General features: G+C 48.2%; 1 protein-coding gene across 2 annotated transcripts; it reads right to left on the reverse strand.

Annotated features, from left to right (window-relative positions):
* Window positions 1-3156: 3156 nt before the first annotated feature.
* On the reverse strand, window positions 3157-23981 carry RMI2 (RecQ mediated genome instability 2). 2 transcript variants are annotated; one of them, XR_004281974.1, is made up of 4 exons: window positions 23627-23981; window positions 20891-21154; window positions 9066-9068; window positions 3157-3167 (listed from the first exon to the last, which is right to left on the reverse strand). XR_004281974.1 is itself a non-coding variant. In XM_032328370.1 (2 exons), exons 1-2 carry the CDS (start codon window positions 23940-23942, stop codon window positions 21006-21008), a joined length of 465 nt encoding a protein of 154 aa, XP_032184261.1. In that variant the 5' UTR covers window positions 23943-23981; the 3' UTR covers window positions 19954-21005. The 2 variants fall into 2 exon arrangements, 1 of the variants encoding a protein (XP_032184261.1); XM_032328370.1 differs by lacking the exons at window positions 3157-3167; window positions 9066-9068 and having other exon boundaries at window positions 19954-21154.
* Between the last annotated feature and the right edge of the window lie 208 nt (window positions 23982-24189).

Raw genomic sequence — 24189 nt, forward strand, 5'->3', positions numbered from 1 at the left:
TAAATGAGAAAAATATGCAGCCAAGAATACTATATCCAGCTAGGCTGTCATTGAAAATAGAAGGAAAGATGAAAAGCTTACAGGACAAACAAAAACTAAAAGACCAAACACCAATCCAGCCCTATAGGAAATAATGAAATGTGTCCTCTAAGCAAAGAGAGAGCCTAAAAGTAACAGACCAGAAAGGAACAGAGACAATATACAGTAATAGTCACTGTAAAGGCAATACAATTGCACTAATTTAATATCTTTCAATAGCTACCCTGAATGTAAATGGGCTAAATGCCCCAATCAAAAGACACAGGGTATCAGAATGGATTAAAAAAAAAAAAAAGAAAAACAAGACCCATCAATATGCTGTCTGCAAGGAACTCATTTTAGACTGGAAGACACCTCCAGATCTAAAGTGAGAGAATGGAAAACCATATACCGTGCTAGTGGTCATCAAAGGAAAGTGGGAGTGAATCCTTATATCAGATAAATTGGATTTTAAATCAAAGACTGTAATAAGACATGAGGAGGACACTGTATCATACTTAAAGGATGGATCTGACAAGAAGATCTAACAATGTTAAATATCTATGTCTCTAACATGGGAGCAGCCAACTATATAAACCTATTAATAACAAAATAAAAGAAACACATTGACAATAATACAGTAATAGTAGGGGACTTTAACACCCCCCCTCACTGAAATGGACAGATCATTCAAGCAAAAGATCAATAAGGAAATAAAGGCTTTAAATGACACACTGGACCAGATGGACATCACAGATATCTTCAGAACATTCCATCCCAATGCAATAGAATACACAATCTTCTCTAGTGCACCTGGAACATTCTCAGAAGAGATCACATCTGGGGTCACAAATCAGGTCTCAACTGGTACCAAAAGACTGGGATCATTCCCTGCATATTTTCAAACCACAATGTTTTGAAACTAGAACTCAATCACAAGAGAAAAGTTGGAAAGAACGCAAATACATGGAGGCTAAAGAGCATCCTACTAAAGAATAAATGGGTCACCCAGGAATTAAAGAAGAATTTTTAAAATCTATAGCAACAAATGAAAATGAAAACACAATTGTTCAAAATCTTTGGGACAGAGCAAAGGCAGTCCTGAGAAGAAAAGTATATAGCGATATAAGCCTTTCTCAAGAAACAAGACAGGTCTCAAATACACAACCTAACCCTACACCTGAAGGAGAAAGGAGCTTGAGGAAGAACAGCAAAGAAAGCCTAAACCCAACAGAAGAAGAGAAATAATAAAGATCAGAGCAGAAACCAATGAAATAGAAACCAAAAGAACAGTAGAAGAGATCAACGAAACTAGGAGCTGGTTCTTTGAAAGAATTAATAAGATTGATAAATGCCTGGCCAGACTCAGCAAAAAGTAAAAAGAAAGGACCCAAATTAATAAAATCATGAATAAAAGAGGAGAAATCCCAACCAACACAAAAATACAAATAATTACAAGAACATATTATGAGCAACTCTACGCCAGCAAATGTGACAATCTGGAAGAAATGGATGCATTCCTAGGGACGTATAAACTACCACAACTGAACCAGGAAGAAATAGAAAACCTGAACAGACCCATAACTAGCAAGGAGATTGAAGCAGTCTTTAAAAATCTCCCCAAGAAACAGGAGTCTAGGCCCAGAAAGTTTCCCAGGAGAATTCTATCAAACATTTAAAGAAGAATTAATACCTATTCTCCTGAAACTGTTCCAAAAAATAGAAATGGAAGGAAAACTTCCAAACTCATTTTATGAGGCCAACATTACCTTGATCCCCAAACCAGACAAAGACCCCGTCAAAAAAGAGAATTACAGGGGTACCTGGGTGGCTCAGTGGGTTGAAGCCTCTGCCTTCAGCTCAGGTCATGATCTCAGGGTCATGGGATCAAGCCCCGCATTGGGCTCTCTGTGTGGTGGGGAGCCTTCTTTCCCCTCTTTCCCTACCTGCTTCTCTGCCTAATTGTGATCTTTGTCAAATAAATAAAATCTTAAAAAAAAAAAAAGAATTAAGAGACCAATATCCTTGATGAACACAGATGCGAAAATTCTCACCAAAATAATAGCCAATAGGATCCAACAGTACATTAAAAGGATTATTCACCACGACCAAGGGGGATTTATTCCTGGGGTGCAAGGATGGTTCAACATCCACAAGTCAATCTATGTAATACAATACATTAATAAGAGAAAGAACAAGAACCATATGACACTCTCAATAGATGCTGGAAAAGCATTTGACAAAGTACAGCATCCTTTCTTGATCAAAACTCTTCACAGTATAGGGATAGAGGGTACATACCTCAATATCATCAAACCCATCTATGAAAAACCCCACAGCGAATATCATTCTCAATGGGGAAAAACTAAGAGCTTTTCCCCCTAAGTTCAGCAACACAGCAGGGCTGTCCAATATCACCACTGCTATTCAACATAGTACTAGAAGTCCTAGCTTCAGTAATCAGACAACAAAAAAATAAAAGGTATGGGAATTGGCAACGAAGTCATCAAACTCTCACTCTTTGCAGATGATATGATACTTTATATGGAAAACCCAAAAGACTCCACTCCAAAACTGCCAGAACTCATACAGGAATTTAATAAAGTGTCAGGATATAAAATCAATGCACAGAAATCAGTTGCATTTCTATATACCAACAACAAGATAGAAGAAAGAGAAATTTAGAAGCCAATCCCATTTACAACGGCACCCAAAACCATAAGACATCTAGGAATAAATCTAACCAAAGAGGCAAAGAAATCTGTACTCAGAAAACTATAAAGTACACCTGAAAGAAATTGAGCAAGACATAAAGAAATGGGAAAACGGTCAATGTTCATGGATTAGGAGAAAAAATATTGTAAAAATGTCTATGCTACCTAAAGCAATCTACACATTTAATGCAATCCCTATCAAAATACTATCAATTTTTTTCAAAGAAAGGGAACAAATAATCCTAAAATTTATATGGAACTAGAAAAGACCCTGGATAACCAGATGGATGTTGAAAAAGAAAACCAAGGTTGGCGGCATCATAATTCCAGACTTCAAACTCTTTTACAAAGCTGTAATCATCAAAACAGTATGGTATTGACACAAAAACAGACATATAGATCAATAGAACAAAATAGAGAGCCCAGAAATGGACCCTCAACTCTATGGTCGACTAATCTTCAACAAAGCAGGAAAGAATATCCAATGGAAAAAAGACAGTCTCTTCAACAAATGGTTTTGGGAAAATCAGAGAGCCACATGCAGAAGAATGAAACTGGACCACTTCCTTATACCACACACAAAAATAGACTCAAAATGGATGAAGGACCTCAATGTGAGACAGGAATCCATCAAAATCCTTGAGAAGAACACGAGCAGCAACCTCTCCGACCTCAGCTGCCACAATTTCTTTCTAGAAACATTGCCAAAGGCACAGGAAGCAAGGGCAAAAATCAACTATTGGGACTTCATCAAGATCAAAAGCTTAGCACAGCAAAGGAAACAATCAATAAAACCAAAAGACAACCAATAGAATGGGAGAAGATATTTGCAAATGACTTATCAGATAAAGGGCTAGTATCAAAAATCTATAAAGAGCTTACCAAACTCAACATCCAAAGAACAAATAATCCAATCAAGAAAAGAGCAGCAGACATGAACAGACATTTCAGCAAAGATATCCAACAGGCCACAAGAAACAACAGACACAAGAAAAAATGTTCAACATCACTCGGCTTCAGGGAAATATAAATCAAAATCACATGAGATACCACCTCACACCAGTCAAAATGACTAAAATTAACAAGTCAGGAAATGACAGATGCTGGCAAGGAGGTAGAGAAAGGGGAACCCTCCTACACTGTTGGTGGGAATGCAAGCTGGTGCAAACACTCTGGAAAATAGCATGGAGGTACCTCAAAAAGTTGAAAATAGAGCTACCGTATGACCCAACAATTGCACTACTGGGTATTTACCCTAGAGATACAAATGTAGTGATCTGAAGGGGAACGTGCACCTCAATGTTTATAGCAGCAATGTCCACAATAGCCAAACTATAGAAAGAACCTAGATGTCCATCAATAGATGAATGGATAAAGAAGATGTGGTATATATGTACAATGGAATACTATGCAGCCATCAAAAATCCTGCCATTTGCAATGGCATGAATGCAACTAGAGGGTATTATGCTATGCGGAATAAGTCAATTAGAGAAAGACAATTATCATGATCTCTCTGATATGAGGAATTTGAAAGGTAGGGCAGGGGATCATGGGGGCAGGGGAGGAAAAAAAATGAAACAAGATGGGACTGGGAAGGGAGACAAATCATAAGCGACTCTTAATCTCAGGAAACAAACTGAGGTTTGCTGGAGGGTTGGTGGGGAGGGACAGGGTGGTTGGGTGATGGACATTGGAGAGGGTATGTGTTATGGTGAGTGCTGTGAATTGTGTAAGACTGATGATTCACAGACCTGTACCCCTGAAGCAAATAATACATTATTATTTATTGTTAATAAAATAATCAATGCAAAAATCCCAAATAAAATATTAGCAAATAAAATCCACCATGATCATTAAAGGGAGAAATCACCAGAACCAAGTGAGACTTGTACAGTCTGACAGACACCTTTTAATTTACTTTATATTAATGTATTAAAGTGGCTTTATATTAAAGGATACTTTATATTAACATATTAAAGCATCTACTCATCATAGATGCTGAAAGGCATTTGACCAAATTTACCATATATAACAAAATCTCTTATCAAATTAGAAGGGTGCTTTCTTAACGTGATAAAATTTACACACACAGACTCGCACATCCATCAAGCCAACAATCAGCATCATCTGTGATGGTTGGAAGCAAGAGAAGTTTCCATGAGACTCTGCAACTAAAGAATGCCCCCTATCATTACTATTTTGTTTGGACGATTCCAGCTGATGAAAGTAGTTAAGCGGAAAAAAAGAAATTTGAGGAGAAAGAAAGAAGAAAAGTAACTGTGTTTACTCTGGAGAGTCCAAAAGAAGCAATGGAAAAATGTGGCAAGCAGAAAGAGACTTCCCTAAGGGATAGGGTATCGAAGCAATATACCCAAATACCTAGCCTTCCTATGTATGAACAGTAAGCAGTTGGACAAGTTAGCAAAAGTAAATGTTCCGTTTACAACAGACTCCAAAAAAAGAAAACTCCCAGAAACAAAGGCACCAGAGTGTATACAATCCAGATGGAGCCATCTTTTTAAAGCAGCTGGAAATAAAAGACTTCAACTGTAAAGAAAGCTGTAGTGCATACATTCTTACCTAGCAAAAACTCAACATGAGGAAAAGCGCAACCGTCCACAGCGAGGGTTGGGGAGGATGTGGAACCCTCATACGGGGTGGGGGTGTGAGAGGACATGGCCAATCCAGAAGGAAGACACGTTGGCGATTTCTTCATAAGTTACACACCGTTTTGCCATATGGCTCAGCAATGTCCCTAGGCTGCTACCCAAGAAAAATGAAGGTGTGGGCTCCCACAGAGACTGGTGCTCAAGGACCCTCCAGCTGATGAACGATCAGACAGGCGGTGGCGTGTCCTGTCTATGGAAGGCTGCTCGGCAGTGGAAAGGAAACAGTGGTGCCTGCTACAAGAGAGACGAGTCTCGAACACAGCAGGCTGGGCGAAAGAAGCCAGACGCCACAGACCACAGGCTGTGTGACTGCATTTACATGAAATGTCCAGAAAAGGAAAACTGGTAAAGACAGAGAGCAGGAGAGTGGCTGCCTGGGGCTGGTGGTAGGAACCAGGAGTGACAGCCAGAGGCGCAGGTGTTCTTCTTGGGGGTGGGAGCAGTGTTCTAAAACTGGACCATAGTATGGTGCACGACTCTGTAAATTCACTAGACATCACTGATGCATCCACTTAAAATCGGTGATTTGTTAAGGTATAAAAATAAAGCCACTAAAAAAGTAACTTCTTAAATTTAACATGTAAATATGATCTCAATGAAAATACCCTGCAGGGATATATGTGCCTCTGTGTGTGTGAGTGTGTGCCCACACATAATTTTTCAACTAGATGATCTGAATCTAAAGTTCTCGACAGGGCACCTGGGTGGCTCAGTCATTAAGCATCTGCCTTCGTCTCAGGTCATAATCCCACGGTCCTGGGATCGAGCCTCGCATCGGGCTCCCTGCTTGGTGGGAAGCTTGCTTCTCCCTCTCCCGCTCGCCCTGCTTGTGTTCCCTCTCTCACTGTGTCTCTGTCAAATAAATTAATAAAATATTTGAAAATTTTTAAAAAATAAAGTTCATGAAATTTTTAAAAACAACAATAATCAGGAAATTTCTGAAAGAATAAAGAATGCTATTGGGTACTAAAACAGATTATGGTCTTATAGTAATTAAAACAGTTTCATACCAACATATGTATGTGTGAAAATGTACATAAAACCTATCAATGGAACAGAAGTGAAAAATACACATAATACATTCAAAAATTTAACATATAAGGAAAGATGTCATTTCAAATCAGTGGGGGGAAGTACTCTCCAGTTATCGGTATTAGAATGACTTGGTAGACCCCACTAAACGCTGTTAGACCCCACTCTACCTTTTTTTTTATCCAAATGAATTACAGAGGAGTCAGAGATTTAAACATAAACAATGAAACTGTAAAAGTACTAGAAGAAATAAAGTTTCAAAAGAAACTTTTAACCATTTCTTGGTAGGAAAGTCCTTTCTAAGCAGGACTCAAATCCCAGAAATCCAGGATATATAGATCTTTTATGATCTAATAAAAAGTTTAAAAGTCTGCAAGCTGGCCTCACTGGATTACTACCACTCCCATCATAAACAACTCTGAAACTAAGCAGGATATATAAAACAATCATTAGCAGGAATTGGAGAGCACAGCACAGAGAGGCAGTTCTTGACAGGAGAGAAGTACTTGAGATGAAGCCCATGTTCACCATGGCTTTCTTTGGCAAGGAGAAAAAGAACAGACACTGAGCAGGTCACAAGAACACAGGTCTTGTTAACTGGCGGTAACAGAGATCAGAGTTCAGAGATGTTAGAACACCTAAGACCTGCAGGGCAAGTGCTAACGAGGAAGGAGCCACACAGAGAGCCCCAAAAATCTGCCTGGAGGTTCACCTCAGATCCTTGACCAGATCCTGAGCTGCAGAAGTGCAGAATGAGATTCTGAGGTCTAGTGGAAAACAGCTCAGATGTGTGCAGGTAGGGAGGGCAAGTAAACGGAACAGAAATATTAGAGGTCCTACAACTCCTAGGAGGAAAGATTCTGATTATTCATCTGAGGTTTTCAGCAGACACCCCCGAAAAGCCAGGCTTTAAGAGTGTGGAGCATACTCTAGGAGTAGGGGCCATACACTAGAACTTGGGAGAAGAGGAGGCAGGATTTGAAATAGACCCATTCTAACAAAGCAGAAACCAAGCCTTGATATGTGCAAGCTGATCAGTTAGTCAATTTCACTGTCTGCAAGAACACAATTCAGCATTCTCAGGGCATCTGGGTGGCTCAGTTGCTTAAGTGTCTGCCTTCAGCTCAGGTCATGATCCTAGGGTCCTGGGATGGAGTTCCGCAATCAGGCTCCCTGCTCAGCCGGGAGCCTGCTTCTCCCTCTCCTCCCCACTTGTGCTATCCCTGTCTCTCTGATAAATAAGATCTTAAAAAACAAAAAACAAACAAACAAAAAAAACCCAAAGCTCAGCATTCTTTAGAGGAAGATAATATAATCCAGAGTCCTTACAACATGTCATCCACAATGCTCAACATACAATCCAAAATTACTAGCTGTGTGAACCAGAAAAACACAATTAATAAAAGCAGATCCACACATGACCCAGATGCTGGAATACACAAAGACTTGAAAATATGTTAAAGAATTTGGAGGTAAAATGGGATGGAAGAGGAAGAGATGGAAATTTAAGAGAAAAATGGAAACTCTACGAAAGAACCAAAAGGAAGTTTTAGAATTTAAAATACAAATGTCTGAAATGAAAAATCTATCAGAGGAATTTGAATTTAACCACAGACTGGCCACAGCCCAAGAGAGGAATCAGTGAATTTGAAGACAGGTTGTTAGTAGTTATCCAAACTGAAGCACAGAATGAAACAAGAATTAAAAACGAGATGGAAAGAGGGGAGGAAAATGTAAGAAAGGACACATGTCTGAGACCTGCAGGACAGCATCAAGTTGTCTCATATATGTGTAATTGGAGTCCCACGAGAAGAAGAGAGAAAGAATAGGCTAGAAGACTATCCTAAGGGATGATAGCCAGTAATTAATCAAAATTGATGAAAGATACCAATCCACAGGTCCACGACACTCTGCAAATCCCAAACAGGATTAACACAATGACCACACCTAGACACACCATAAACTAATGGAAACTGAAGGAAAGGAGAAAAATCTTAAAAGCAGCTTGCTGATGAAGAAGACATGCCACTCATGGTAACAGCAGGAAGAATGACCAGTGAATTCATTAGGAACAATGGAAGCCAGGGTTGGCCATGGGCAAAACGTTTGCAGGAAGGCCTGGGGCTATGGGCTGAAGGCAAAGAAAACAAGAAGCAAGGATCACATTTTGGGTGACACTTCCATGTTCATATGTACTCAAGTCTCCTGGCAGGGATGGATTTGTTTTTGAATTGGGTCAATTGGGTCGGTTTTCTCTGATAGAAATAACAAAAGTTGTATCACCCAAAAGCATGGGTGGTTTTAGAACATGATGACCTAGGGGGTGGTGGCTTCAACGCATCATTGCCTGGACCTCTGTATTTTGCTTTGAGCCCTGTGAGAGAAGATGATGTCAGGCGTCCATGCTCAGGCACCTCCCATTCTAGAGAAAAGATGTTGCCTGGCCCAGAGCATCTGTTGTCCCCCTCCAGTGGTCCCTACCTTTTCTTCACTGCATGTCACACCCAACCAGCCTCTCAGCCTCGACTAGGGCAAGTCCTGTTCATGTCACTAGTCTCCACGGGCTGGCAGCCCAAAAAAGATGTCGGGATGAACAAATCCATCTGGGTGCTCAGACCAGCCGCCCACCACGCACTCGCTCTCCAGACCACGTCTGGCTTCATGGGTGTGCATGCTGCAGAGTCAGGGTCCTGCCCTCAGAAGCACCCGTATGCTTGCCCCAGTGCCCCGCTGTCACCATCTTGAATCTTAATAGTGTTTTGATCCAGGGGCCCTGCATTTTCATTTTAGGCTGGGCCCCAGAAGTTATGTAACTTGTTCTGATTCAAAGCTACTAATCCCTAGGTTCTCAGGTGCCTGAAACCGACCAGAGTTTCCATAAAGCAAGGGGATGGCCAGCCACAGAGCCCTCCAAACAGGGCACCCAGTCTCTAGCCTCAGAATAACCATCCTGTAGCCACTTCCTAAAAGAGCCTTCAAGAATGTGACCCCACTTGCACAAGAGTGGGTCCATTGCACTCCCCTCGTACACATGCATTCTGAGCTAAAAACTCCTGGGAGGCAAAGGACCCAGGCTGCCCTTATGGGGTCCCTGGAAGCGGCCTGTCCTGAGCAGGATAAGTCTCCACAACATTTTTTTTTCCCCCAATGGTGGAACAGCTCCCAGGGTTGAACAAAGGTGACATTGGCACACTGGCTGGGCCCAGCTGGCCCAGCTGAAACAGCTGTGTCTCAGTGGCCCTGGTGAATCAAGCCCATACTTCAAGCTGGTCACCCCGGGCTCGAGCTAGCCATCCTAACTGGGCCTAGCCATTCCCAGCTGGGCTCCCGGATCCGAAAGGCCCTTCCTTTCCTGAGAAGGCTCTTTTGGGGTTTCAGGAAGGAAGCGGAGACCGAGAGAGGAAACCACAAACGCTTATAACTCTAATAACAGGATCACCTCTTGGTCGGCACCCCCCTCGTTTAGACGCTGTGGTGACGAGGGAGGGGTTGGGGGCAGAGCTCCACATGCTGCATTTCATTCTGAAACCACCCAGTGGCTCTGAGAGAGGAGGCCCAGGGACAGAGACCAGCTGGCCAAGCTGGGTCAGGGACGCTCTGGGTCCCTCTGGCCTGGGGGGGCCTGAGATCACACGTTGGCCTCTGCAGCGCTTGGACCAGAGTTGCTGGTGGGGTTGGCCAGTTCCACTCTGCTGATGGAGGTTTCTCTTGAAGGACACTGGGGAGCCCAGGGCCCAGCCAGCTCATCTGTCCCTGGGAACAGAGAACCCCAATTAGGAAGGGAAAGTAGGACAGTCTGCTTCTGTGTCTCTGAAGATGGTCTTGCAGAAGGATGGAAGGACCCAACACTGTGCGCTTCTTAATCGAAGGGTGAGGGCTTCCTCGGGTCAGAGAGGACTTAAATGTTGCCTGTTTCCTTTTCCTGCCTGGACCCCAAACTTGGCCTCCAGAGCCTTTCCCTCTGACGGCTAAATTTAAAGCCAGGATGAGTCCCTCCTCTCTGCTATCCCTGACACCTAGTCCCATGCCCTAGCCAAGACAGCTGGCGACGGGCAGAGTCCTTGCTCCCTGAGACCGAGTGGGCAGTACACCTGAGGAAGACCCTGAGATGTAGGCATAAGCTCTCTGTCCCTTGTGGAACTGTGGGGACCACCCTGGGAGCCAAGTACACCCCCGTAAGCCTTCTGGGAACACTTAAGTCCTGGGCACTACAGAAAGGATTAAGTCAACCGAGAAGACGCATGTTTTTCCAATTAGTTATAAACCACCCATGTTAGAACTTGCGCAAAACTGGCCACTGGCTTTCATATTACCCAAGATCCCTTGCTTGGTCTTTCTCCATTAGTAAGTTCACAGGGCTTTCGGGCACATTTGGTTCTCAAGGCCCATGACCATGGAACAAACAGGAGGCTCGCAGAGAAATGCCTCCACCAGATTGCTACAGCCCCAAGTCTCATCCTCCATGAGCCATGCGGCAAGGGAGCAGATGGAAATGCGCTCAGACCTACCAAACATTTCCTACCTCGGGCTCGTTAACACACGCCAACGTGTGCAATTATGTTTATGTTGGAATGGGATATGCATTGGACTACATGCATCCATTTTTTTTCTCAAACAGATTTTTTTCCCACCGACATTTCCCTCCCATGCCAAGTCTGGTCCAGCCTGCCAAGCCCAAGCCAGTGAGCTCATTCTGAAAGAGCCTTGTCGCAAGCCAGAAAAGCAAAGAATGTGGGGAAAGCAGGGAAAACGCCATTCTCACGCCTACAAAGACAAGGCAGATCCTGCAACGGGCAGGGCGGGGGGCGGGGGGTGGCACCAAGACGAATCGGCGATCAGTCAGAGTTCAACAAGGTCACGCTTATTCCCATTTTGCAGATGAGGAAACAGGCTCATAGAGGCCATGTGTCCCAGGTGTCCCACACACCGAGTGGTGAGGGAGCCATGTGGTCTGGCTTAGAACCCTTTATCCCTTCTGTGGTTGTATGTCACAGGTCCTCGTGGTGGCCAGAATTCTAGGATGCCTTTCCAAGACGCCCACCCCTGGTGTGGACACACAGTTCCATTATTCAACCCAACCCTAATCTACCTATTGCTATGAAGGGAATCTGGGGAGGTCATCAGAGTCCCAGACCAGCCGACCTTGAGGCAGACCAACCTGACCTTATCATAGATATGCTTCCAACTGGAGCCTAGAGCGCAGAGGGGGAAACTGAGGACTGGGAACCGAAGAGGAATGTGACACTGTTTCTGGCTTGAAATGGGGGTGGGGGGAGAGAGGGCAAGGAATGGGGGTGAAGGGCAGCTCCCAACTTGCAGCCAGTGAGGGAACGGGGGCCACAGTCCTGCAACCACAAGGAACTGGATTCCGCCAACAGCCCGAATGAGCCTCAAAGTATATTCCCTCCCATGCGCCCCAGAGCCTCCTGCTAACAGCTCAGCTGGCCTGATGCCTTCATTTCTGCCTAGTGAGGCTTTGAGCAGAAAACCCAACCATGCTGTTTCAGTTGGGCTGCTGAGCCCGTGGCAATCTGTTACGTGGTCTGGCGGTCCCTAAGCCATGGTCTCAGCTGTCACACCGAGCAGAGACTCAGAGCTCTCCCGTGCCTCTCCTGGGCTCCTGGAGGCCCCACACTGCTCCACTGGGCTCCCAGCTCGTCCTTCAGAGCACTGGTCCTCCTCTGCGGGAACCAGGTGAGCGCAGTAAAGAAGACCAGACCTGGAATTAGAAGATGTTTCCAGGGCCTCACCTGCTTTCTCACTGCTGACCTCAGGGCCACAGAACCCAGATCTCTGCTTCCTGAACCACCTGTAGCCACTGGCCGCACAGGGCTGTTTACAGTCAAATCCATTAAGGATTAAGAACCAGGGGCACCTGGATAGCTCAGTCAGTGAAGCATCTGCCTTTGGCTCAGACCTTGATCCCGGGCTCCTGGCACTGGGCCCCACGTCCGGCTCCCTGCTTGGCAATGGGTCTGTTTCTCCCTCTCCTTCTGCCCCCTGCCTGCTTGTGCTTGTTCGCTCTCTCGCTCTTAAATAAATAAAGTCTTAAAAAAAAAACAACAACTAGGAATTCAGTTAGGTAAGATTGCCAGACAAAACGCAGGACACCCAGTTCAGTGTGAAAGTCAGATAAACAATGGACAATTTTTTAGTATAACTAAATCCCAAATATCCCACGGGACATACTTACACACCAAGAGTACTAGTTTATCTGAAATTCAACTTTACCTGGGCAGCCTGTATTTTTAATTCATAAAAGCCACTTCTGGGGGCGGGGACCCCAGTTTTAGATCTACAGAAGAATTGTGACAAAAGGAGACAGTTCCCAACTACCTCACCCCCACATCCGCCTATTGGTAGGCGGATAGAACGTAGATCCTACGTTCTATGGTAATTTTTTGCAAGCAGACCTTGTCCAGACGTTATTAACTGAACTGCGTACTCTTTTCAGACTTCCTCTTGGCCTGTGCCCTTCCTCCCTGCAGGATCCCACATGACATTGAACTGTCCGGTGTCCTTAGGCCTCGCCTGCTCTTAATAACCACCTGTGGCTGTGGTCCTAGCTCGCCCTGAGCACAACAATTTCTCAAGCGATCCTTGTTTTTGAGGACCTTGACAGTTTTGAGGAGTATTGGGCAGGGATTTTGTTGAATGCCCACCAACTGGGACGTGTCTCAGGTTTTTCTCATGACGGAAGACAGGGCTTGGGCGTGGGGAGGCAAGGTCACAGAGGGAAGGGGTCGTTCTCACCACACCCAACCAAGGACAAACCATACTCAGCAGGACCTACTATAGCTGATGTTTGCCTTGGTCACCTGGCTGAGGTGTGGGGGCCCAGGTTTCTCCACTGGAAAGCTACCCTCTCCCCTACACCTTCCCAACGGGTCCTCTTTGGAAGGAAGCCACCGCACACGACACACACTTAGGAAATGGGAGGTGTCCTGTACTTGTCGGCTAAATCTGGCAACCCTACCAGCAGCCCCGGACGCAGGACAAGCGCTCCACAGCGTGGCGAGGCTAGCGGCTGCTGCACGGGACCACACGGCTCTGTTGTAGGTCAAGGGAAGGGAACGGGCTACCCAAACACAGGCCTCCTTCATAGACCACCGGTACTGTGGTTCACATAACGTTTTTCCTTCAGACGGACTCACTTTTTAAACAGGAGAGCTGAGGGACGCCTGGGTAGCTCAGTTGGCGAAGTGTCTGCCTTCGGCTCAGGTCATGATTCCGGGGTTCTGGGTTTGAGCCCCGTGTGGGGCTCCCTGCTCAGCAGGGAGTCTGCTTCTCCCTCTCCCTCTGCGGCTCCCTCTCCTCTACCCCTCCCTTTCCCTTTGCTTTCTCTTAAATCAGAAAAAAAAAAAAAAAAAAGCCTTGATATCACTACCTTACGACACCTCAGCAGCAGTGGTCCAGCCCTGTTCCTCGGCGGGGGCTTTTTCCCATCCTCTGGTCCTCCTCCTCCTCCTCACGGAAGCTGGGGGATGGGTGCCCCCCTCGGTCCCGCTCTCCAGGGTTCCCGAGTTCTTCCTTTGCCCTTCCTGTGGACTCCGGGGGCCCCATCTGAGAAGGCAAAAGGCCCGAGCCGTCAACCAAGCTCGGGCAGCTCTGACTTCCCCCCCAGGTGCCCCCGGCCAGGAAGCCGTAGATCTGGGCCTGCTACCCTTGGCTGGTTATAAGACTCACCGGGGAGCTTTCTGCATGCTTCCGTCTTCCTGAGCCCTGCCCACACGAATTCTGATTAAAGGTGTGGGGAGAGACGAGGTGCAAGGCAGCCCAGGTGGGGCTGATAATTAGCCACGTGCGATGGCCCTAAGGCTCCCGTGGGGACGCCCGGCCTGGGAGGTACTCGGAGGAAGTCTCGGCACCCAAAGGCTGCACAGCCCTGCCCTGGAAGACGCCAAGGTGGGGTCTGGCCCTGGCTGTCTTTCCAAAACTGGCCCCACCTATTTGATGGAAACGGCTGGGTCCACTTTCTCCCCATGCCCCGGAGAGGTAGGTGCCGAGCTTCTAGAAAGAAGCTCCTTTCCTTTCCCTACTTGCTCAGGGGGAAGGGATGCCCAGTAGTTAGATACTTCCATGTGCTAGGGCTTCATGGTTTCTTCTAATTCACCATCTTTGCCTGGATATCTGGTCCCTTGGATTAGAGACAGAACCTGACCGCGTCCCTTCCAGGTTGTCACCCACCCATTGTGGGGGAGGAGCTTGGTTTCTTGGACAGAGAGGAGCGGCACTCAGGATGGGTTACACCCAGGGCCCGCCCACAGCACACCCAGATTACCTCAGAGATGAGATTTAGGGAAGATGCAGGGCCTCTGGACCAAGGGTCTGCATCTTTGCCTTTGGGACAGACATACAATTTTGGGGGGAACAGAGAGCAGACTGGGTAGGGAGAATGCCTCCCTGGAAGAGGTCTGAGTCCTAATCCCCGGAACCTGCGAATGTTACCTTTGCAGACTTTGCAGATGTGATTAGATAAAGGCCTTGAGATGGGGGAGGCTATCCCGGGAAGCCCGATTTGACCACAGAGGCTTGTGGGGCTGTAAGCCGGAGAGAGGAGGCAGAGTGGGAGGTCAACGATTTGAAGCATGTGTGGACACCGTGCTCCACAGGGAGCCGCCATGTGTCTTTTGGTCACTGTGTGGGTCCCCAGAGCCTGGAACCCAGCAGGTGCTCAGCAAGTGCTTAAGGGTAGAAAGACCAATGAAGTGAACATTTTTTGAGCGCCCACGTGAACGACCTCTCAGACCCCAAGTCACGCCCTGTACCGATGGCAGAAATAGGATTCAGAGGAGTGAAACCCACTCATGCAAGATCACCCAGTTAATAGGCAATAGGGCAAGGGTTTAAAAGCTGAGCCACTGGAACCCGTCCAACACTGTCTCCCACCACACACCCCCAAGATGGCTTGGCCACGATGGTCACAGCTCCCAGGGTGGACAGCTGTGAGCTTCTCATGGCCCCAGTTTGTTCCTTTGCCTCCTTCTGTGGTTTTCCACGCCTGTCAGGCAGGTATCCCATTTCCCACAGCACAGGGCAGCGGTGTCTGGGGGCCGGCCAGCAGGGGGAGCCAGCACCTAAGTGGAAAGACCAGGAGCTTCCAGAATGGGTCTGAGGACTTCATCGGAGAAGAGCCAGCTCAGAAAGAAGGCGCCGGCCACCTCCCCTACAACGTGGGACCATCAGCAGGCCTGCGTCACCTGTCTCTGCCACAGGCTGCTGGCTAGATGCTCTCGGGCGAGGGACTGCATCCCTTTTCCGGGGTGGGTGGGTCGGGGAGGAGGAAATGAACATCCGGGAGGCACTGACACAATAAAATGAGGTAACAGAGGGGAAATCTGGCAGAGTCCCTGGCATGCAACTCCTGGTTGAATTTGCTTTTTTTTTTTTTTTAAATCAAGACAGGTTTACTGATTCCTGTGGGACTGTAATTTCCGAGTCTGCCCAAAGTGCAAACATTTGCCAGGAGGGGAGGGTGGGGTGTGGTGTGGTGCTCTGCTGTCTCTTTTCTTTTCCTCCAGCCTTTTTTGCATCAAGCTGTCTGTACTTCAGAACGCCCTGCTCTCACCAACATTCTAGCGAGCACCCTAGGGTTGATTATACATTAGCCAGGTGCTCAAGTCAAAGGGTGCTTTTCGTTAGGCCTGGCCTGGAAGGGCTCCTTTGGTTGGAAAACTGCTGTGTGCCCAGAGTCAACTCAGAAGCATTGTTCCCTGTGGAACCCGTCTTCTGACCTAAAATGTGGCCATTCACCCCCCCAATTTACTGACAGCCCACCTCGGTTTTGCAAGGCCCCACACGGGGCAGAGATAGATAAGCCACGATCACACCAGGGGAAAGCCTCCACTGATGGGTACAGAGATACCAAGAGCCGATTTCAGAACAATGTATGTGCCTATCTACAGAGATTCCCCACTGAGAAAGGTATCTACGCCAGTTCCCACGAACATTCTGCGAGGGAAGAACTAGCTCCACTTCAGAGACTGCCCTCCAAGTGCAAGGTTAGACAGGAAAGGGCAGGACCAGGACTGGACCCCTGGTGTGGCTCAGCCATGATCTCCCATATCCTAAGCGGGCAGGGGCTCTTGGGAGACCTCCTGCACCGGCTCCAACATGGCTACAATAATGTAGGTCACTGTAGCTGAAAAGTGCGGTTTTTTTCTCCGTATCATTGCCAACAGGCAGCCGTTCTGTGATCTGGACTGTGGCCTGGGGGGTAGTGACACCAGCCCTAGCCCACTTGGTGGCCTGACGGCTCTTGGGGCCACACACTCATGCCAGCGACCCTGGGGATCTGAACGTCACCCCACAGTATGTCCATCCCTGCTCGTGCCCTCCTCCAGCATTAAATCATACTGGAACCAGCCAGGACCCAGCACCCTCGACTGTTTCACGGGCTTCCTGCTTCTCCTTCCTGCCTCACCTGATGCATCAGAATTTTGCGGTAAAACTTCAGCTTTACAAGAAGACACAGCAGGAACGACAAGGGAACTCAGTGATCCAAAACCAGCTAAATGAAGGCGTGTGTGTGTCTGTGTGTATATGTGTGTGTGTGTGTGTTTCTTCTAATGTAAAGCAGTTCCAAGAAAAGTGAAGTCACGGCCTCTGGTGCTTATTTTCAGTTCTTAGAAAAGAGCCCATTTCAAAAGGGAAGCTGGGTGGCGGGAGCGCACACAGCCTGTCCTCATCTGGTGGGGAAGTGGGGGGGAGGTGCTTGCTGATAAACCGACTGTGATTTGGCTCCTGAAAACTAAAACCCCCAACCGAGATGCGTTTTCATTTAGCGGTGTCAAGGAGGAAATGCTATGAATCGGTGAGAGCTATTAATATTTGGGAGAACCACAAGGGCTCGCGCCCCCGCACGGGGGTGGCAGGAGCCCCTGGGAGCGGCAGGCAGTCTGCGGGACTGTCGGAAAAAGTGCAGGCACCCTCTGGTCCCCACCTCCCACACTTCTGACAGAGGTCGCCGCCCAGGCAACCCTATCAGCTAAATCAGCATTTCTCAACGGGGCACTATTTACCAAAGTTAGGTGAAGACAAACGCCAGGGAGATGAGAAGGTTCTGGGCAGCCCACTCCGTTTTCTAGCTGGAAAGCGGGTTTTGGGGAAGGGCGGGGGGTGGTGGGCAAGGCTCAGGAGGGCAGACTTCTGGGCCGGGAGTCAAGGAGCAGGCCACACTCCCAGCTCGAGGACTCCAACTGGGAGCCTCGCAGCAACTCTGAAATCATGTTTTAGGCTGAGGGTCCTGTACCGGAGATCCCATGGACTATGTTGGAATTAAATATCTGTGTAATCAAAGCAACTGGTCCATGGGCTCGGCCAGGAGGAGCCTAAGGAGACACGACGACTAAATATAACAGGGTATCCTGAACGGGATCCTGGAACAGAAAAAGGACGTTAGGAAAAAAAAGAAATGAAGTCTGAATAAAGTGCAGACTTCAGTTAATAATAACATCTCCGTGGCGGTTCATTAATCGTCACAAATATGCCACGTTAACGTACGATGTTAATAATAAAGGAGACTGGCTGCAGTGCATGGGAACTCTATGTACTCTCTCAGCCATTTTTGGGGGGATCTAAAATTATTCGTTAGAAAAAAATTTTTTAAAGGCAGTCAGTGGCTCTAAGAACTCTCTCCTGCTCCCAGAAACAATCACTCGATGCCTGCCGTGTGCCGGGTACGCAGACGTGTGATTTCTGTGCACCCTCCTTTATTCCTCATATCGGCGCCGGGCGCTAAGGAAAATCTGTATTTTTAGGAGATGAGTTAAGTAAAGCACAGAGACGTTAGTTAACTTGCTCACAGTCACACAGCACACGTAACGACGTGAGAACGGCTCATGTTCAGGTCCGCCCCTTGCAAAGCTACTGATGAAAGTCAGTAACCAGGCCCGAAAAATTCCCAAACTTTGAACGGGAGCTGGCTCGAAATCAAGCTTTCAGCAGTCCATGAACTCAGATCAGTAATAAAAGACAGCGGGTGCTTTCTGATTTGCCTTGCCTTTAGAAGTTTCAAAACATAAAATAAAATAGAACTAGTATCGGGGAGGGGGCGGGAAGCCTAGCAAATCCAAAACACCAAAATACACTGACCACACCAGGGGCTGGCGACGATATAGGATAATCATACACGCGCTCATACACGGCCGATGGAAGAGTGGAGGGGTACAGCCGGTCCAGAGGACGGTGCTAAAGACAGAGCACGTGTCCCCTCTGCCACATGCCTACGTTGAAACCTAACCCTCAGTGGGATGGTATTTGGAGGTGGGGCCTTTGGGGGGTGACTAGGTCATGAGGGTGAAGCCCCCACGGGTGAGATCACTGCCCAGCAAAGAGGCTCCAGAGAGCTCCTTACCCCTTCCATTATGTGAGGACGGCCATCTATGAACAGTAAAAGGCACCCTAATCTTGGCATCTTGGACTCGCCAAAGCTTCCAGAACCATGAAAAATTATATGTCCGTGGTTTTCAAGCCCCCAAACCCCTAGTCAATGGCATCTTGTGAGAGCAGCCTGAGTGGCCTGGGACAGCCCGGCATTTTCCCCCAGAAGCTAATACAGGCTTCCGTGGGACCCCCAGGGGTGCTCCCAGGAATTTATGACAGAGAAATGGAAACTTGAGTCCACACGAAACCCACACACAAACATTTCTGTCAGCCCTATTAATAACTGGCAAAAACTGGATTCAGACAGGGGTCTTTCAGTAGAAAAGTAAACTAAGGGATATTTATGCAACGGAGCGTCATTCAGCCATAAGAAGAAATGAGCACCAAGTTACAGAGACACACGGAGGAAGCTTAGACGCATACTGCTAAGGGAGAAGAGGCCGGTCTGACAAGACGACATCCCGTAGGACTCCGACTGTGAGACATTCTGGAAAAAGGCAAGCTATGGAGACAGTAGAAAGATCAGCGGCTGCCAGGGGTCGAGGGAGAGGGAGGGCTTGGTGGGTAGGGCACACAGAAGTTTCACGCCGGTGCTCTGATTCTGTAGGACACCGTCATAGAAGATACACAATATTTTGTCTTTGAGAAACTTGCAGAACCGGGGATCACAAAGCAAGAACCTGATGAAAACTGCGGACTTGAGGTAGTGATACTTTATCAGTGTGGTGTCGGAACTATAGCAAATGTAACCCACCAATGCCAGGTATTAACAAGAGAGGAACCTGCGGGATGGGGTACACGAGAACTCTGTACTTTCTCCTTTTTTCTATAAATCTAAAGCAACTCTAAAAAGTAGTCTATTTTTTTCTAAAGTAGACTCCACACCCAATGTGGGGCTCGAACCCATGATCCTGAGCCAGCCAGGTGCCCCCCAAAATAGTCTATTTTAAAAAAGGGGGCGCTTGGGTGGCTCCGTTGGTTAAGCATCTGCCTTCAGCTCAGGTTGTGATCCCAAGGTCCTGGGATCGAGTCCCACATCAGGCTCCCTGCTCAGCAGGGAATCTGCTTCTCCCTCTACCCTTCCCCTTGCTCTCTCTCTCTCTCAAATAAGTAAATAAAAAATCTTAAAGAAAAATACAGCATGTAAAATAATTTATTAGTGGTAGAAGATCAATAACCCAACAAAACTGTACAGCAGTGTAGGAATGTAATTCCTTGATATTTACAATCTTGGGAAAAACAGGCACCGGTAAGAGAGCAGAAACCCACCCTGAACATAATTGCAACAAAAAGCCATTCCGTCCAGAAAATGCTAGAACTCTAAAATCCTTAGGCAGTACCCCATACACAATGCCATATGTCAATTGTATTTCAGTAAAACTGGAAGGAGAAAAAAAAAAGCCCCAAAACCTTTGCACCAGGACATTGCTGCCTTGTGGCGTCTCACCAGAAGCTACGAGGCAGAAGTCTGATTAATGCCTAAAAGTCATTCTCAATCTTGATTTTAGTTTCAACAAGACATTTTCTGAGTGTTTCAACAGCTCCAAGAGAGGAAGAGCGGCAGGTGTTAACCCTCGGTATCTCCAGGAAATGTACCTTAATGGCTTGGAGGCCCTGGCAGCACAAAGAGTGAGCTGTCTTGGAGAGGCTGCTGGTGCCCGCCGCAGGAAAACGCTGTTGGACCTGCAAGCTGGACATGGAAGTTGTTGATGGAAGAAGAGGCGGGCCATGATGTCATTCCCATTTCACGCAGTCCGTTTCTGAGCCCACAACCACAGTTTAATCAACGCAGGCAATGAGCGAGATTCAACTTCGACATCGTAAAAACAGGGTCCCAGCGGCAACGGAAAAAGTACCATCACTTATAAGACTTGGAAAATGCAACATGAGATTTCTGCGTGCTTTAAAGAGCATTAACACACATTAACCAAAAGGGGGGAAAAAAAAAAAGGAGCACACATCTGCTTTTCATCTACAGTCGTCAAAGCAAGGGGCATTGAGGCTTAAGTTAAGAGAAATGTCCTAGTGCACAGAAATCCCACCTCTGGACCCTTGGTCAACCAAAGCAAAACTCTTGGAGAAACTTATGAGAAATGTATGCGGAATGCTACCTGTGAAATCTACATGGTGTAAGAACCTAAATTGTTTCAGAATTCCTGTTGTTATTAGCAAGGGTTCCAGTGTTATCTATGGAAGATGCCTCTGTAAATCCTCCACTTCTAGCTCCCACATGCTTTCGTGGATGGGGTTATCGGAGAGATCTGTCATCTTCACAGCCTGAAGGCACGGCTCAGGGCTGCACTCCTGCACCACTCCCATTACCATCACATACTTCCCTAGAAGAAGAAAAGCCCGGGATGATGTTCGCATGGATACAAAACCAAAACAGAGACCCCTATCCTTCAGAGCTTAACTTTATCAGAGAAGCAAATTACACACACACACACACACACACACCAAAAAACCAAAAAACTATGGAGAGTAGATATCAATGTTTAACTCTGGCTTCTGGTTTAAAAACCAAAAAATAAAATTGCAGCAAGCTACCATCATGCACGAAACAATCATGCCTAAGGAAGGGAAGAGACTCGCAATGGAGTTAGGAGTTATAATTCAACTGTTCTAAGGCAGGGGCAAAAGCCCCAAGCTTTTCTCTTATCTCTGTTTCTTGCCCAGTGCCGCAGGGTATGTGGCTGATCTCTGTGCTCAGGAGCAGTCCTCTTTCTGCAAAGATATCTCCAGATTTGCCCCAAAGCAAATCTGACTTTCCCTTGATGCCCAGAAGAGCTGGGCAGGCCACAGCACCCGGCCCGGCCACCCTGCTGTTCCAGCCGCCAGGGACCAATCCCTGCCACCAGCCAGGCACATGCTGGCAAATCAACAAGAGAACGGGCTGCCATTGGGATGATCTCATGACATATTAACCACGACTCTCTTCCCATTCCCTTGGGGAAGTGGCTCTCCTTGAAAGCAAAACTTGGCCAGGCTTAACCACAAAAAACTCAATTGTTTAAAAAACCCCAAACACAGCAGGAAGGACGGGCACCCTGCCAGCCCCCACTGCATGCCCCTACGAGGCTACTTTAATCACACTGCTTCTAACAGCAGGGCTGAGTTCACACGCAGCGCCCCCCCCCCCACCACCACCACCGACATCAGGCTCTGGCTGAAGGAAGGCTGGCAAGCTGACACCTGCCTCTTTGGACGGCTACCCCTTGCACGATGCAGGATGTAATTTGGTTCCTCTGAACCCACCTCTAGATTCTACTTGAGCAAGTAACGTGCGGCTCCTCGGTGATAGGAGCGAGTGCTAAAACTATACTTTGCCAATAACTCCCAAGGGACTTTCCAGTGCTGGTAAAGACAGAATCCTCAGAAAAAGAATGACGGAAGACCCAAGGAAGACGAACCAGTCCCAGGAGATCCCTGCCAGGGGAGCATAACAGGATATCTACACGAGGGCACCAACGGCTAGAAGGATGAGCAGGCTGGAAGGAACTTGCTCCTCCGGCGATGAGACAGTCTGGTTAGGAGGGTTCATCCTACCCACACCCTCTCTGCCCCCAGCACTGTCTCCACACTGTCTCCCTTCTCCTGGGCCCCACCACGCCCCCTCCTTTACACCAGGCCTTCATCCGCTGGCCTGGACCACACCATTTCCAGTAGGCCCGCCTCCAGCTGCTTCCTCTTCATGGATCCGCAACTACTCCCACCCCGCTGGGGCCGCGATTTTCCCCAAATGTGGCTCTGGCCCTTCCAGATACTTGAATTTCTTATACTTTCCATATGTCATGAAATCATCCTCTAGTTTTTTGAACCATCTGAAAATGGTAAAAAAAAAAAAAAAAAAAAAAAAGGAAAAGGCTCGTGGCCATTGGGAGAGGCAGCAGCCTGTGGTTTGCTGACCGTGTGCTTCAATAATGCTACAGCAGAGAGGGCGGAGAGAGGCGGCTGAAGGACAGGGCGAGAAGGGAACAAGCGCATAGTAAGGACAGCGCAATGTCTTGAACCTCACTGTGAGCCGGGCACTGTGTTAAGACCTTCTTTTTTTTTTTTTTTTTCCAACTGAAGCCACACAACAGGCCCCTTTCTGACCCAGGCAGGACAGATCCAGAAAGGTTAAGAAAAGTGCTCCAAGGAGGCTCAGCGGGGGAAAAAAAGCAGAGCCAGGAATTCAACCTCATGCTGAAGTCAGAGAGGTCAGAAAGGGTCCTGGTCCTCCAGTTCTCCAAGTGTGGCCCCAAGGCCATCCACACTGGCGACACCAGGGAGCTGGTTTAGAAAGACAAATTCTCAGCCTCACCCAGACCTCCGGGTGGTCACAAGCCCTCAGGGTAAGTCTGAGGACCCCGCTGATTTAAGAGGCAAACATTTGATAACTATACAGCCTAAGGCAGTTCCACGAAGGGGAGATGCCAGAGAGCTTCCATTCCTAGAAGTCAGGGAGGGCTTCCAGGAGGAAGGCACACTCGAGTCTAGACTTTAGGGATGAACAGAGGCTTCCTCGTAACAGCGTCTTCCAAGACTTGATGGGGGAGGGGAAAAAAGGTCACCCGTGGGGGAGGGGCTTGTTACAAATACCGCTGTGGGGGGCTGGTCCCTCCACCGGAGATTCCATCTAGGGGAGAGTCTGGATCCTGCGGCGTCTAAGCGGGCTGCAGGGGAGGCTAATCAGCAGGTCAGCCTGGCCGCGGGCGGGGAACAGGACGAAAGGGCACCGCGGCGGGTGACCAGCCGGGGACCGGCCAGGCCCCGCCCTCCGGCCGCCCACAACCAGGGTCAGCTCCTCGTCCGCGACGGGCCGTTACCTGGGACGAGGCAGGGCCGCCCGCGCGGCACCCGCTCCAGGCCGCGCACCGAGAAGGCCCCGCTCGGGTCCCGCAGCCGCGCCTCGCCGCCGCCCGCCGCCACCACCGTGCCCTGCATCCACACGGTCACCAGCTCCAGGGGCCCGCGGCCGGTCGCCGCCCGCGACAGCCGCCACGCACCCGGGCCGCCCTCCGCGTCGCGCCGCAGCTGCTCCGCCAGGACTTTGAGCGGCGGTGACCGCGGCAGCCGCACGGCCGCTGGGCCGCCGCCGGCAGCCGAGTCCCCGGCCGGTGCGGCCGCCGCCGCGGCCGCCATGCTGCCCCGCCTCCGCTTTCCCGCCAACTTTGATAGGCAGCGGGGCCCGGTCCGTAGCCACCAATCAGAGACGCTCTGGCGGAACGGAGCAATGGTCGGCGCCGGGAGGCGGGGCTTCCCGGTCCCGCGGCCTCCTCCAGCCTTCAGGAGTGCGCATGCGTCCGTCAAGTAAATAACCGTTCCCAAGCTGCGAATGAATGGGCGAAGCCAATTACCACAGAATACATAAATGAACGAGGGAGAAGAA

The sequence above is a fragment of the Mustela erminea genome, chromosome 20 (genome assembly GCF_009829155.1).
Source record: "Mustela erminea isolate mMusErm1 chromosome 20, mMusErm1.Pri, whole genome shotgun sequence".
Classification (NCBI taxonomy): domain Eukaryota; kingdom Metazoa; phylum Chordata; class Mammalia; order Carnivora; family Mustelidae; genus Mustela; species Mustela erminea.